Raw genomic sequence first — 17140 nt, forward strand, 5'->3', positions numbered from 1 at the left:
ATGATCCCAACCAATTTAGTTAAGGAAGGAGGAAGAAGAACTGCCACTTTGTTTAAAAGATTAGAAACGGTTAACTGGCCTGCCCAGGGTGACCCAGCAAGTGACTAGAAAAGCCAGCGGCACCTTCAGAAATCCAAATGAGAGCTTATGGGAAAAGCTTTATGTGTTTAATGAAAAAGACCTACAGCAACACATTATTTACACGTGGGTAAGAAAAGATAGCTGGAAGCCCCCAAGATTCTGTTGGGGTGGGCTGCAGAAGAGTTCACACCAAACTCCATTAAATAAAAGCTGCCCCTTAATGCTTCCAAAACGTGAGTGGAAAATCAGTAGGCAGTCGGCAACATGTCAGTACAGCAAGGCTGTTTCTTCAGATTAGATCAGCAACTGGAAGCAGAGAAAGGTATATATTAATGAATATGACAAACAAAATGAAAATCTGTAAATTTAAAGCCCCCCATAGAGTTTTTCTAAGAAAGGTCCCCCGCTCTGAGGTAGGAGGCTCCCTCTCAACCGCTGAGGCGCCGTGAGCATGCTCACCGTTCATGGGCATCTCGTCTATCTGGGTGGAGTAGTACTGCTCAATGTCTCTGAGGATACGGATGTCGTCGTTCTTCACAAAGTTAATGGCCACACCCTTCCGGCCGTATCGACCTGACCGCCCAATTCTCCAGGAATAGAACACATTTACTTTAGTAAACGCAGCAGAAGACCTTCCAGGAAATGCACCACAGGGAGGGAAAGCACTCTAGCCCACCCCTTACCTGTGTATGTACAACTCTCTGTTGTTGGGCAGGTCGTAGTTGATGATGAGGGACACCTGAGGGACATCCAGCCCCCGGGCCCAGACGTCCGTGGAAATGAGCACTCGGCTGCAAAAACAAAGTTAGGTCACCAGCTGCCTGAGTGTAAAACCCCACAACCTAATGGGTCCACTCCTCTTAAGCCCAGCTAAGAGCCCAGAGCACCCAGACATGAGGTCACTGTCACACAAGCCCTTGACAACACAGTGTTAGGAACAGCACCGGGAATCCATTTAGATAGACTAGGAGGGAGTGCTGTGTAGTTGTATTTATTAGATCATGCGTTCTAGCTGATAAAGGAGTTAGATATTGTCGTAGATTGAATTGTGGTGCCCCAAAATGTGTGTCAACTTGGCTAGGCCATGATTCCCAGTATTGTGTGGTGGTTCTCCATTTTGTGATCTGATGTGATTATCCTACGTGTTGTAAATCCTAACCTCTATAATGTTAATTCCCCCACGAGTCTGTCAGTTTGTCGTACTGTGGGGGCGTGTGTGTTCCCGTGATGCTGGAAGCTATGCCACCAGTATTCAGATACCAGCAGGGTCACCCATGGAGGACAGGTTTCAGCTGAGCTTCCAGATTAAGACTAGGAAGAAGGACCCAGCAGTCTACTTCTGAAAAGCATTAGCCAGTGAAAACCTCATGAAGAGCAGGGGAACACTGTCTGATATAGTGCTGGAAGACGAGCCCCCCAGGTTGGAAGGCACTCAAAAGATGACTGGGGAAGAGCTGCCTCCTCAAAGTAGAGTCGGCCTTAATGACGTGGATGGAGTAAAGCTTTCAGGACCTTCATTTGCTGATGTGGCACGACTGAAAATGACCTGCAAAAATCCATTAATAATAGGAACCTGGAATGTACAAAGTATGAATCTAGGAAAATTGGAAATTGTCAAAAATGAAATGGAAGGCATAAACATCAATATCCTAGGCATCAGTGAACTGAAATGGACTGGTATTGGCCATTTTGAATCGGACAATCATACAGTCTATGCTGGGAATGACAACTTGAAGAGGAATGGTGTTGCATTCATCATCAAAAAGAACTTTTCAAGATCTATCCTGAAGTACAACGCTGTCAGTGATAGGATACTATCCATACGCCTATGAGGAAGACCAGTTAATACGACTATTATTCAAATTTACACACCAACCACTAGGGCCAAAGATGAAGAAACAGAATATTTTTATCAGCTGCTGCAGTCTGAAATTGATTGAACATGCAATCAAGATGCATTGATAATTACTGGTGATTGGAATGCGAAAGTTGGAAACAAAGAAGGATCAGTAGTTGGAAACTATGGCCTTGGTGATAGAAACAATGCTGGAGATCATATGATAAATTTTGCAAGACCAACGACTTCTTCATCGCAAATACCTTCTTTCACCAACATAAACGGCGACTATACACATGGACCTCGCCAGATGGAACACACAGAAATCAAGTTCACAACATCTGTGGAAAAAGACGATGGAAAAGCTCAATATCATCACTCAGAACAAGGCCGGGGGCCGACTGTGGAACAGACCATCAATTGCTCTTATACAAGTTCAAGCTGAAACTGTAGAAAATCAAAGCAAGTCCACGAGAGCCAAAATATGACCTTGAGTATATTCCACCTGAATTTAGAGACCATCTGAAGAACAGATTTGACACACTGAACACTAGTGACCAAAGACCAGACGAGTTATGGAATGACATGAAGGACATCATCCATGAAGAAAGCAAGAGGTCACTGAAAAGACAGGAAAGAAAGAAAAGACCAAGATGGAATGCAGAGGAGACTCTGAAACTTGCTCTTGAGCGCTGAGCAGCTAAAGCAAAAGGAAGAATTAATGAAGTAAAAGAACCGAACCGAAGATTTCAAAGGGCGTCTCGAGAAGACAAAGTAAAGTACTATAATGACATGTGCAAAGAGCTGGAGATGGAAAACCAAAGGGGAAGAACACGCTCGCGTTTCTCAAGCTGAAAGAACTGAAGAAAAAATTCAAGCCTCAAGTTGCAATAGTGAAGGATTCCATGGGGAAAATATTAAACGACCCAGGAACCATCAAAAGAAGATGACACAAAGTCACTATACCAAAAAGAATTAGTCGATATTCAGCCATTTCAAGAGATGGCATATGGTCAGGAGCTGATGGTACTGAAGGAAGAAGTCCAAGCTGCTTTGAAGCCACTGGCGAAAAACAAGGCTCCAGGAATTGATGGAATATCAATTCAGATGTTTCAACAAACAGATGCAGTGCTGGAGGTGCTCATTCATCTATGCCAAGAAATATGGAAGACAGCTTCCTGGCCAACTGACTGGAAGAGATCTATATTTACGCCTATTCCCAAGAAAGGTGATCCAACTGAATGTGGAAATTACAGGACAATATCGTTAGTATCACACGCAAGCAAAATTTTGCTGAAGATCATTCAAAAGCGGCTGCAGCAATATATCGACAGGGAACTGCCACAAATTCAGGCCAGTTTCAGAAGAGGACGTAGAACCAGGGATATCATTGCTGGTGTCAGATGGATCCTGCCTGAAAGCAGAGAATACCAGAAGGATGTTTACCTGTGTTTTATTGACTATGCAAAGGCATTCGACTGTGTGGATCATAACAAACTATGGGTAACATTGGGAAGAATAGGAATTCCAGAACACTTAATTGTGCTCATGAGGAACCTTTACATAGATCAAGAGGCAGTTGTTCGGACAGAACAAGGGGATACTGATTGGTTTAAAGTCAGGAAAGGTGTGCATCAGGGTTGTATTCTTTCACCATACCTATTTAATCTGTATGCTGAGCAAATAATACGAGAAGCTGGACTACATGAAGAAGAATGGGGCATCAGGATTGGAGGAAGACTCATTAACCACCTGTGGTATGCAGATGACACAACTTTGCTTGCTGAAAGTGAAGAGGACTTGAAGCACTTACTAATGAAGATCAAAGACCACAGCCTTCAGTATGGATTACACCCAAACATAAAGAAAACAAAAATCCTCACAACTGGACCAATGAGCAACATCATGATAAACGGAGAAAACACTGAAGTTGTCAAGGATTTCATTTTACTTGGATCCACAATCAACAGCCACGGAAGCAGCACTCAAGAAATCAAAAGATGCACTGCATTGGGCAAATCTGCTGCAAAGGACCTCTTCAAAGTGTTGAAGAGCAAAAGTGTCACCCTGAAGACTAAGGTGCGCCTGACCCAAGCCATGGAATTTTCAATCACATCATATGCATGTGAAAGCTGGACAAGAATAAGGAAGAGCGGAGAAGAGTTGACGCTTTTGAATTGTGGTGTTGGCGAAGAACATTGAGTATACTGTGGACTGCCAAAAGAACGAACAAATTTTTCTTAGAAGAAGTGGGGCCAGAATGCTCCTTAGAGGCAAGGATGGCGAAACTGCGTCTTACATACTTTGGACATGTTGTCAGGAGGGATCAGTGCCTGGAGAAGGACATCATGCTTGGCAGAGTACAGGGTCAGTGGAAAAGAGGAAGACCCTCAACGAGGTGGATTGACACAGTGGCTGCAACAATGAGCTCACGCATTAACAATTATGAGGATGGCTCAGGACTGGGCAGTGTTTCGTTCCGTTGTGCACAGGGTCGCCGTGAGTCGGAACTGACTAGACGGCACCTAACAACAACAACATACTGTTAATTAGGTAGGATTACAGGCAATTTACGCTCCTAGACCAGGGGAAGACTGATTACAAGGACCTTCCCCCAGAGCCATCAGAGAGAGAATGCCTTCCCCCCAGGAGCTGGCACCCTGAATTCGGACTCCCAGCCTCATAGACTGTGAGAGAATAGATACCTTTGTTGAGGCCATCCACTTGTGCCATTTGTTATAGCAGCACGTGATGACTGAGACAGATACCCTTTACTACATTTAACTTGTGTAGTCAGCCCCATAGCAGTAACTGGGAACAGCGCTCTACTTCGCCTGGCAAGAGCCTGGATAAGAAGAGGAACCTCGCTGACTTTGGTGCATTCCTACTATCTTCACACACTACACTGTCTGCTGTGCTGGAGACCTGCACTGTCCACGAAGAGCCCTGAGCCACAAAAAGCACATGCAAACGTCTACTGATATTGATTACATTTTGAAATGATAAGACATATTGGGTTAAATATTAAAAACCATCTTCGTTTGTTTCTTTTTACCTATTTTAATGTGGCTGCCAGGAAACTTTAAATTACCTATGTAGCTTGAATTATTTTTCTGTTGGACACTGCTAGTCTAGAGTCTAGTCTGAAGGGACATCAGAACATCCCATGTAACTGGAGTCCAAAAAATGGGGCAGAAGTAATATCTGAAGAAATAAGACCAAAAGATTAAAAAAAAGTCCTACAAATCCCAAACAGGATGAAGAAAATAAGATCTGCACCTAGGCACACTGGAGTATAAATGGCTGAAAACAAACCACAAACAAATCTAAAGAGTAACCAGAAAAAAAAGAAAAGTCCTGTTTTTAGAAGAGCAACAATTCGACTGGCAGTTGACTTCGAAACAGAAACAATGGAAGCCAAACAACAATGGAATTACATCAGTAAAGCATAGAAAGAAAATCACGGTCAACCTAGAATTCTATCCCAGCAAGTATCTCTGAGACACTCAAGGTGAAAAAGACGGTGCCAGACAGACTACAACAGGTGACCTGTCACCAATACATCCACACTCCACACTAAAAGGAAACACAAAAAGACACTCTTCAGGCAAAGGGAAGTTCAGACCCAAGTTCAAAGACGAAGAACAACAGGAGTACCAAACACAGCAAGTGTGGGTCTAAGTAAATGTTTTATACAAAGTAGTAACGTCTCGTGGGGTTTAAAAGATACATGAACTAAAATCCATGACACCAATGATACGTAAGTTTGCGAGTGGATGGACTTTCAGTGTTTTAAGGTCCCTGTCCTGTCTGGGAAAACAAAGCACCAATTAATTATACATGGGATCCATGTTGTAATCTCTAGGGTAACTACTAAATATTAAAGAAATATATGCCTTCCAAACTAAGGAAGAAGGAAAATGTAAAAATTTAAATTTCAAAATACATGGAAACACAGAAGAGTCATGACAAATAATATGCACTTAGTAAGACAGTTATGCTGTTTCCAAGAGAATCCTCTAAAACTCAGGGCTACAGAAAGGATGGCAGAGATGTGCTACGTGAGCGCTAAGCAAAACGAAGCTAGTGCGGCTCTATCAGCTAAAGGAGACTCTAAGACAAACAGCGATAGCAGAGATGAAGGATGCTTCAATAATAAAAGAAGTCTCCAGAAACACATAGCAATTCTAAATCTGTATGCATCTAAACACTGAGGCTCAGAATATACAAAGGAAGAACTGACAGAAGTACAAATAGCCTCTTCCATGGCTCTGTCAATACAGAGAGGACAGAGGAAAAAAACCCAAAAACTAAACCCATTGCTGTCATGTCGATTCCAACTCATAGCGACACTACAGGACACAGCAGAACTGCCCCACAGGGTTTCCAAGGAGTGGCGGTGGATTCGAACTACTGACCTGTTGCTTGGCAGCTGTAGTGCTTAACCGCTGTGCCACCAGGGCTCCGAACAGGGGAAAGGGTAAAAAACCAGTAAGGATGCAGATGATCTGAAAGTCCCATTAGCAACTGAAATCTAATGAGTATACAGAGGGCACTGCAACATACGTTCTGTTTAAGAACTCACGGAATATTTTAAAATAACCGTATGTTGGGCTATAAAGCGAGTCTTAATAAATTTCAATGGAAAGGCATCAAACAGCACATGTTCTCTGACCGCAGTGTTTAAGTAAGCTAGAAACCACTTCCAGAGAGGTGGGCTGTCCCCACTGCTACGGAAATGACGAAATACATTTCTAAATAAAGCAGCCCATTTAAGTGAAGGCTAGTTATCCTCCCCCACCTCCTAGAAAGTTCCTTGATCTCCCTCAGCCTCAGGTTAAGAGGACACACTCAGAGCCAGTTTGGGGGCAATGGGCTCCAGACAGCACACACAGAGTGCTAGCCCCCCGAGTGGGCACACGTGAAGCAGGCCTGGCAAACGCTGACTCGACCAACCTGGCGCCGGATCTGAACTCCTTCATGATGGACTCGCGCTCCTTCTGAGGCATGTCTCCATGCATCGACGAGACGGTGAAATTAGCTTCTCGCATCTTCTCTGTCAGCCAGTCAACCTACAAATCAAGGCAGCAGAGGCTGCTGAGTGCACACCAAACCAAACACCTGTATTCGGACTGTGTTTCCATTACTGCAGAACCAGAAAAAATGCTCATAGAAAAACTGCTTTAAAACCCAGACTAATCTCAACCGGTGTACGGGAAGCTTAATTTTGCCCAACTCACTTAAATACTAATTCATTTGTTCCAAGTATTTTTCTAGTTAAAAAAGGGGGGACGGATTCCTTATTTGGAATTTAAATTCAAAACTTTTTAGAATGTAATCCAATTCTTTTTTCTTTTGCAAGTAAAGCTGCCTGCACATGAACATCACCTGGGACACTTTAAAAAACTCATTTCTGAGTCCTACCTAAAACCAACTAAATCTGAATCTTTTCAGGGTGGGGCCAGCATCAACATTTTTTTTAAAAGCTCCTCAGATGATTCTTATGTGCAGCTGAGGCAGAGAACCACCCCAGATCCGGGTCAGCCCAATCTGGCCCATTGCCTGTTTTTGCAAATAAAGTTTTATTGGGACACAGCCACGCCCAGTCATTTACACACTGTGACTACACAGTCTGTCGTAACTACTGACTCTACAATAACAGGGTACTTATGGCAGAGACTGTGTAGCCCGTACAGCCCAAAATATTTACTTTCTGTCGCTAAAGTAAAAATCTAAGTTAGTAAAAGAATCGATCTTTGATGTTTCCCTAATAAGGATATTAAAGAAATAAGGTAGTTACACATACCTTCCTTTTGGTATTACAGAAGATGACTGCCTGAGTAATGGTTAATGTGTCATAAAGATCACACAAAGTGTCGAATTTCCACTCTTCTCTTTCTACTGCCACAAAGAACTGCTTGATGCCTTCTAGAGTCAATTCATCACTGGAGGACAAAGAAAACTTCTGTCATCACTCGTGTGCCAACCAAGCCCCGAGGGTGCACCACTGGCAGGCACATCTCTCAGCACCGGGGACGGCCGTGAACGTCACAGCAGCTGGCAGAGGTGGGTCACTGCAGCCACTGCGCTCCCTCCCACCCACCCACATCACCTCCTGCCATCTACTCTGCATCGCTCTGAAGAGTTAGCAGTGTGGTCAGATCTTCACATTTTAAGAGACTCCAGAGATCTGAATTTTTACACAAAATCTTCCGATCAAAAACACGTTCTGAACAACACATTCACCTTTCCAGTGGCGTGCGCGTTTTACTCCCAGTAACTGAAGATCCAAGTAAACGCTGTCAGCCAACATTTTAATTAAATTTGGAAATACGGGGTCAAAGGGGAGTGAACATATAAAAGCTTTCATAAAAAGGAATTAAAAGAGAATTTCCATGCTTTAAAACCCTTTACAAATACAACTCCAGGTTTTCCTAACAGCAAGAAGCAGGGCACTTGTACCGTTTCACCAGGATGCGGATCGGGTCAGTCATGAACTTGTTGGTCATCTCCAGGATCTCATGCGGCAGTGTGGCACTGATGAGAACCACCTGTGTGGCTGGGGGCAAGTACCTGTACACGTCATAAATCTGTTCTTTGAAACCTACGAGGAGAAGTTGAGACACGCACATGTTTAAACACAGATTGCGTATCAAACGCATACATTTAACCAGACGCAACTGTTATGGCGAGGTACAGCATAAGGGATAAACAGCTGCTCAGCAGGCTCATTCTTAGAAGTGACCCAAATCTGCACGTTTTTCCCTCCTCTCCCGCTCTCTGCCCCACCCTGGTGTTCCCAGGCTAAGGGACCCAATTCTCCCCTCTGGGCATCGTGGGCTCTACACCCACATGCCCTGGACGCTGGAAGTTAAAAGCATCAGAATCCCAAGGCCTCGATGGCCCCGACCTCAGGGCCACCAGGCTGGCCACGGCTCAGTCCCGCAGCTGCTTCTGTGTGACAGCTCAGGTCCAGGGCTGCCAGGTCCTCCTCATTGTAAGAGGATCCAGACAGGTCCATTTTTATATAGAATCTTCCAATAAAAAACCATCAGCAACTAGCTCGTTGTTTTACTACAGTATAGGCTGAATAAAGCACACCAGCAAGCGGGACCTGGCCCTGGTCCCCAGATGGCAACCTCTCCCAAGCCTGGGCAAGACTGGGCAGGAGCCGGGCAGTAAGAATGACCAGGGGATGACCGGAGGGCCAGTGAACGGGCTGCAGCCCAGGAGCACGCACTTCTAACAAGTGCGCAGGCGACCCACCGCTGGTCGGGACACCTCACTGTGAGAACCACTGCCCTGTGGGGAGGAGCACAGAGAGCCACCCAGATACTCAGCTTTGTATCCGAGGGCTTCACAGTGACTGTGCCTTTAACACAACCAAAAAGCAGGGCCTGCAACTCTGGTTCCCATACAGGCAGTCAGTCCTCAGGGTACGAACCAGTTCCGCTCGCTGTCTGTCTTTAAGTGGAATCTGTATGTTATGTCGGAACAGTTAGGTGTGGTTCATTATCTAATGCTGGTTAGGCAAACGTTTGTCTTAGTATATAGCGTACCTTTCTATGCATTTAAAGAAAAAAAAAATCTCCAGATACACTAACACATCTTTCACACAGTAATAAAATGTTTTCATGCGTGTCGTCAAGTAGCGCTTGTTTGTTATTACGAACTGTTGTATGTACCTTGAATCTTTAATATAAAAGGCTTTATGGAGGTTGGTCCATAACTATGTAAGTCAGAGGTTCATAACCTGGGGACTGCCGATACACGGTTATACCCCGGCCCCTCCCAGAGGGGTTTCTTTGAGCTACATCTCAGCTCTGCTGTAGTCATCAGTGCTAACCCACCAGACACAACTCTCGGTGCCCTGCCAGTCTGTGCTGTGGTATAGTCTTATAAACCCCTACCGTAAAAAGATCAGAGTAGGAGTTTTATGTTTACAACTGCTCCCAAGGCACAGTTACTTCCCATGAAGAAGACACCACTCATACTCAGAACACTTTCATCAGTTGCACATTCCAGTCTCACACTGTGAAAACCCAAGAATCAGGAGTTACATGTCAGTAGGAAATTCTCGTCACTCACACCTTTATTCAGCATTTCGTCAGCTTCATCCAAGACCAACATCTTTATAGCTCGCGTCCTTAAACTCCTGCGACGAATCATGTCTATAAAATTAGATTTTAAAATTATTACACCTTGAGGCAACGTGCGAAGGGCCAGCCATTTCAGTGGGTTTTCACGGCATTTCAGAGACTTTTCCTCCACTTCCTACAAACTGTCCAAATGTACAAACCCATTGCGCAGACACCAAATTGAATGCTGTCCTATGTCACTTAAGCCCTTCTTACAGACACTGTTCTGCAGCAGTCGTGACAAACACACTTACCGAAGACGCGTCCGGGTGTGCCAGCAACCACGTGCTGACCGTAGTCCAGCTTCCTGATGTCCTCCCCCACGTTGGTGCCCCCGATGCAGGCGTGGCACTGCACGTTCATGTAGTCACCAAGAGCAAGCAGGCCCTGGGGACAAACACAGGCCTTGTGGCTTAGGCTGGTGACACACAGGGCCTGCCTCAAGACCACTAAGGTCCGAAGCACCCGCATTTCCAAAACAAAGAGCGTTCTACTTCAAGTTAAGAGCACCACCAATTATCATTTATGTGTACCATTAAAACCACAAAGAGCCTAACTCTCCTCCTCCACGCAAAGAAAGCCAGTTAGCTGGTTTCTGATTACAAAAGCAATACGTGTAATTATAGAAGAATCAGGAAAGAACAAGTAAAATTCATAACCCTACCCACCCACAGACAATTAACACCTTAATACATGCCCTTTCAAAGTATTTCCGATATGAATGAATACAAAATAGTTATAACCATTTTTATTAACTTGAACTTTTTGTTTAAAAAATTACAATTCTAAAGACTACAAAAACCTGCTGAAAGAATACAATCTACATTAAAAATGTCTGAATAAAAACCAACAATTCATGAGATACACAAAAATTTATGGGAGTGTTTTAGGAATCGGGAAAGAAATTTTGAAGGAAGAGTAAAGTATGATTATATTAAAAAAACCCCGTTGCCATCGAGTGGATCCGACCCATAGTGACCGTATAGGACAGAGCAGAACTGCCCCATAGAGGTTCCAAGGAGCGCCTGGTGGATATGAACTGCCGACCTTTCGGTTAACAGCCATAGCTTTTAAGCACTATGTCACCAGGGTTTCCATGATTATATTAGCCAGTTGATACTTTACAAGTGAATTACAAAAGTCATGCTTGCGAATGTGACGCAGCCATCTTATCTGTAATTGTCTCACCTTCTGAATCTGCACAGCTAACTCCCTCGTGGGAGCCAGGATCAAAGCTTGGGTTTCACGAACCTGGTAAGCCAATCAGAACATAGACTCCTCAGTATTTCCAGGCGGATTTCAACAATCCAGACAGGGAGGTCTACCTTAAGCATTATCTAATGCTAACCATACCTCTAATTTCTAACAGAAGCTAAGTAAATCTTACTGTTATTTAAATGGCAAATACAGCAATACTAGGGTGCATCACTCAGGATTCAAGGTTGCAGACAAGAATTTTCTAACTCCAAAAAACTCCAAATTTAAATAAAAAGGAGTTTGTGAACAGGTATTAGTTCAGATATTCAGTATGCTGTATTTGTCGATTGAGATTCTCTTTAAAAATTTGTTACGTACAATTACAAACCAAAACAAAACCAAACCTGTTGCCGATGAATCACTTCCGACTCACAGCAACCCTCTAGGACAGAGTGGAACTGCTCCATAGAGTTTCCAAGGAGTACCTGGTAGATTTGAGCTGCTGACCTTTAGGTTAGCAGCTGCAGTACTTAACCACTACACCACCAGGGTTTCCAAGTACAACTCTAGAGAGTAAAAAATGAGTACTTTTTGAACACTGCAGTTATAGACCGAAGTCTTTTCTAGGATTAAAAGGAAGTCTGTTGTAAGAGCAGCAACTTACCTGAATATCCAAACACTGGAGGACTGAAATACTGAACGTTGCTGTCTTGCCGGTACCAGACTGAGACCTAGAAAGGGAAGCATGGGTTGTACCTGTCGTCCCTCACGCCCGGCCCTCCCAGTGCTGCACAGGGACAGTGGGCTTCAGAAAGACACGGCAGCCTCCTCTGAGCAGATGTCCCAGCACAGGCCAACAGCACCTTCATCATGGGATGGGGTGGGACATCTGTCCAGAGGTGATCAGGACAACTGATGTGGCTCTTGCATAGGGGGCCTTGGGCAGATTCTGTAGCTTCAATAGGTGTTTTACAGGTCACAGAAAAAGGAGGCCTCCTTTTTGTATAAACAGTTCTTTTCTATGATTTTGAACTAAAATTGTCCCCTAAAAAAAATTTTTTTGGGGGGGGGTAAATAAGTCTCTTTTAAAACGAGGCAAACTAGGAATAAAGCTATTTAAAATTAGAGTATGAGATACAATTCCACATGCCAACTGACAGCTAAGTAAAGCCGGCTAAAAAAACTAAAGGCTTCTACAGTAGAGGCCACAAGCAAACCCTGCAGTTATAAAGTCAAGGAAAGAGCTGGCAGAAAGTACGAAAAAAAAATAAAAACACGAAGCACGTAACTATCGTTTGTTTTGCTAACTGATGCCCCACTTCTCTCTGTGCAAGTACACAGACTTACTGTGCAATGACATCTCTTCCTTTAATTATCTGCTTGATGGCTCGCTGTTGGATTGCTGATGGTTTCTCAAAACCTGCGAACAAGAGCCCAAAAAATTAACTCTAACCTTCATGCCAGCAGGTTTACAGGCATCTACTGTAAACTCCTCGAGGGCAGAGACGGTTTATCTTTCTTTTTGTTTTGCTGCCGCCAACCCCACCAACACCCCAACCTAACCCAGTGAGCAACACAGTAAGCTCACAAAAGTAAGTGGCCGAATGACTCAGGCTGCGGAAGGTTTTTAAACTAGCATGGTAGACTACTTATACGAAGTCTCTGTAAAGGGAACATCAAGTTGCAGAAAATACAGAGACCATGGATTTGGGTAAAGATAAAATTTCTTGCGGGTGCAATATCTGGAAGTATGGGCACCAAATGTCATTGGTGGTTAGCCCTGGAGAGGGGCATGGGGGGAGGGGCTTACTTTTTACTCAAGAAGCCATGGTGATGCAGTGATTAAAGTGCTTGGCTGCTAACTGAAAGGCCGGAGGCTCAAACCCACCAGCCACTCCATGGGAGAAAGATGTGGCAGTCCGCTCCCATAAAGATCACACCCTTGGAAACCCTACAGGGCAGTTCTACTCTGTTCTATAGGATCGCTGTGAGTTGGAATCAACCCAACAGCACAGGATTGGTTTTCATATACAAAACTCTAGTTATTTTTCAGGAGTCTTTTAAAACATAGTACAATTTCACATCTTAACATAAAAGCAAATATAACAGGTCATTTAAGCCCCCCATGATGACCAAGGACATCACTGAGAAACTAATCAGTGCTTCAGAGCCAGGGTGCCCTGAGCAACAAGAGGCAGGTGGTTGGTCAGTACAGTGTGATGGCTCACTTCGACATGGCCCTCCTCACCACGGTCTTCTAACTCCCAGAAAATGAATCGATGGGCTTATGCAAATAAAGTGCTTGTGGCCCACCAACGGGATTGGGTAGATTGCTAGTAACGCAAGGCATTCTCAAAGGGGGTGGGACCATGCAAATAAAGTGTATGGAATCCTAACGAGGGGACTGGTCAGTTTTGCCATCCCACTAGGCTTAAAACGAACCATTCCATAGGCAGGAAGTGGGGTGGGGCTCACTACCACCAACAAGAAGAGATGGGAGCGGAACAGAGCACATCCTTCAGCCCAGGGTCCCTGTGTTGAGAACCTCCTAGATTCAGGAGACAGAGAGAGAGAGAGAGAGAGCTGACACTGGAGAAGGGCAAGATGTTGAGAAGCAGCAGCAGAACCAAGAGACTGACAGGAAACATAACTGTAAAAATGGCACAGCGGGGGCTTCTGACCTCCTCTAACTTCACAAGGGGGAAGGAGAATCAAGATCAACAGCCCAAGGCTGATTCCTATGATGTGGAGGTCAAACGTACCTCCTCTGTCCAACCTTTTTACCAATACTGACACCAGCTGTCCCTCCCAGTGCACCCTCTACTTCTCTGCTGGGTTTGATAATTCGCTGCAATAGCCACACAGAACTCACAGACCATACTCACAGTTAAGGAGTTTGTTAGAGAAGTACCAGGTTACAATTCAGGATCAGGAACAATGACTCAGGATACAGTTCTTCCATCAGGACAGTATATTCTTAGCCATGCCCAGAGGCAGGCCTCCGCCTGGCCTTCCTGCCCCACTTGGGTAAGTGTTACAAAGCTCTTTAGCTCCGCCAATAACTGCCCGGGGACACCCCAATCCACCAGCAAGCCAGGCCCAAAGGTGCTCCCCAGCTTTCTTGCTCCACTGGCCAGCGCACCCACTGTAACTGCCTAACTCTGTGGGCTGGTAAGGCCACTGCGCCATCTCATTCTACCTCGTGGTTCTGCTGCTGCCATTTCTCTGCCACCACTTCCTGCTGTCCCTCACATTACAGTTCTGTCTCCTGAGTCTAGGAGGTTCTCAGAGCAGTGATCCTGGGTCCAAGGAACAGATTCCACGCTCATCCCTTCTTGGTGGTAGTGACGTCCCCCCCTTTCTGCCTCTGGGATGGCTCATTTTAAGCCTAGCGAGATGGAAAAAACTGACCAATCCCCTTGTTAGGGTTCTATACACTTTATTTGCATGGTCCCCCCCCCACACACAAGGATGCCATGCACTTTATTTGCATTATTAGCAAGCTATCCAATCCCCTTGGTGGGCCACTAGCAACTCATTTGCATAGTTCCACCCGATCATTTGGTGGGAGTTACGAGACCAAGCAGTGTTTTGCTTTATTGTACACACGGTGGCTACGAGTCAAAACCAATTCGAAGGCACCTCCTAAGACCATGAAAAAAAAGCCATGTAAAAGCAATCTACTGCACAGCAGTCAGCCTCAGCACAGGCCCTGCTGCAATGCTGCCCTTTCACCCCGGGGCCTCAGCTCTGCCTCTTCACCGTCTGATTGGTGTCATGTCGCTGAAAACAGTCTGGATAAAACACGTCTCGGTCCCATGCTTTGAAAACAGACCACCTACCTTGTTCACTGATAACTCATATCCACATGCCCACCCTGACCTCTGTCCTGGGCTCCAAACTTGCACAGACAACAGCCCACCCAACACCCCAATGGATGGATCCTAGGCCTCTCAAGGTCCCCACATCCAAGACAGCATCCCCAGTTCTGCCTCCCTCAAGGGTTCCCCACCTAGGCAAGTGGCACCATCATCCACCCTGTTCCTCAAAACACCGAGGAATCAAGCTCGAGTCCTCTTGCCCTCTGCCACTTACATTCACTCCATTAGCGAATCCAGTCACATTGGCTCTACTGGTCTTCTCTGTCTCCGTGACAACACCATCACCTCTCACAGGGACTGGAACAAAAGCTTCCTAACTCATCCCCTGCTTCCACGCCTACCTTACCCCCCCAACTCCCAGAACATTCAGAATGCTCTCCTAAATTAAATTCAAGCTCTCTATCACATCACACAATGCTCTCCACAACTGCCCCGACTACCTCTCCAAACTCACCCCTGGGCTCCCTTCTGTTCCTGGAACACTGGCCTCAGTCAGGCTTCTGGGCCTGGCACCGGCTGTGCCCTCTGCTGGGAATGCTCTTCCACAAGCAGTCTCCTCACGGCCGGCTCCTCAACTCAGGCCACACCTTAAGTGTCACCTCCTGCTGGAGACCTCTTACCTATCTTCTCTTTTTTGACTAAAACTGCCCTCCCCTCCCCTCCCCCAGTCACTCCCTAGTCAATCACCCAGCTTTATGTTCTTCACAGCAATTACAACTGTCTGAAATAGCTTCAGTTATTGTCCCTCTCACAGATACAATTAAAGCCCCCTGACGTGGGAACGTGTCTGCTTCTCCACCTCCCCAAAGCCTACATTGGCGCCTGTTGCCTAACACTTGCTGTTGCTGGGTGCTGTGGAGTCAATTTCTGCTCATAGCGACCCCATGCGCCAGAGTGGGGCTGTCCCACAGGGTTTCCTAGGCTGCACTGTTTACCGGAGCACATCGCCAGGCCTTTCTTCCAAAAAGCCGCTGGTCTTTCAGTTAGCAGCCGAGCGCTTAACCACTGCGCCCCCAGTTCTTTGCCTGACACCTAAAACTAGAAAAAAATTCTTTGCCACACTGAGTCTATTTTGACTGATAACGACTCTACGGGGCAGCGAAGAACCGCCTCCATAAGCTTCCCAAGGCTGAAATCTTGACAGAAGCAGACTGCTACATCTTTCTCCCGCGGAGTAGCTGGTGGGTCAGAACCGCCGACTTTTCCGTTAGCGTCCGAGCGCTTAACCAATGCGCCACCAGGACTCCGGCCTAACACCTAGTGGGTGCAATGCACCCAGAACGGCTGTGAGGTGCTTACTGGACCGAGCACGGCGCTCAGCACTGAGAACTGTGTGAACCGACACCGACGCTGCTGGCGGACGCGCTGGGGGCGTGGAATCGCGCGTCCCGAGTCCCGACCCCCGACCCCGACCTCTGGGGCAGGTCCGGAAGGCCCGTCCGCCCTAGTGCCCCCGCTCCGCTCCGCTCCGCAGCGCGCCAGCCCCCCGTGCGCCCCGCGGCCGCTCACCGTAGGCGTAGATGCCGCGCAGCAAGTCCTCCCGTAGGCCCATGGTGTCGAACGTGGGCGTCACGTCCACCTCCTCGCTCGTCTCGAACTCCACCTTGGTCATGTCTTCTTCTTTGAGCAGCCGCTTCCGCGCGGAGCCCGAGGTCGCCATCGTGGCCGTGGCCGCCATGATTGCGAGTGAGCAAAGACGAGCGGGCGCGCTGCGACGGCGGCTGGTCCGAGGCGGCAAACGGAAGCAAAGACCCGCTGCGGCCTCCGACAGGAAGTGACGCCACCGCTCGCGCCTGCCTGTGCGTGCGTGCGTACGAACGCGGAACCGGGCCGCGCCTGCGAGGGGCGGGGCGCTCTCGGTCACGTGAAAGGGGCGGAGTCGCTGTTCTCGCGCGCTCTGGAGATCTCGCGGAAAGAGGCAGTACAAGTGGCTCGGAGGCTGCAGGAAGTGGGCCTGGCGGTGCCCGGCGCGAGTGTGTTGTGGGTACATTCCTACCCAAGGTGGG

At 46.5% G+C, this 17140-nt stretch overlaps 1 protein-coding gene across 1 annotated transcript; it reads right to left on the reverse strand.

Annotated features, from left to right (window-relative positions):
* Positions 1 to 145: 145 nt before the first annotated feature.
* On the reverse strand, positions 146 to 16903 carry EIF4A3 (eukaryotic translation initiation factor 4A3). The gene is made up of 12 exons (XM_049858983.1): positions 16644 to 16903; positions 12601 to 12673; positions 11918 to 11984; positions 11245 to 11307; positions 10311 to 10443; positions 10009 to 10089; positions 8381 to 8522; positions 7725 to 7863; positions 6875 to 6990; positions 765 to 872; positions 541 to 668; positions 146 to 387 (listed from the first exon to the last, which is right to left on the reverse strand). The coding sequence occupies exons 1-12, from the start codon at positions 16810 to 16812 to the stop codon at positions 371 to 373; spliced, it is 1236 nt and encodes a 411-aa protein (XP_049714940.1). The 5' UTR covers positions 16813 to 16903; the 3' UTR covers positions 146 to 370.
* Between the last annotated feature and the right edge of the window lie 237 nt (positions 16904 to 17140).

This window comes from Elephas maximus, chromosome 19 (assembly GCF_024166365.1).
Source record: "Elephas maximus indicus isolate mEleMax1 chromosome 19, mEleMax1 primary haplotype, whole genome shotgun sequence".
Classification (NCBI taxonomy): Eukaryota; Metazoa; Chordata; class Mammalia; order Proboscidea; family Elephantidae; genus Elephas; species Elephas maximus.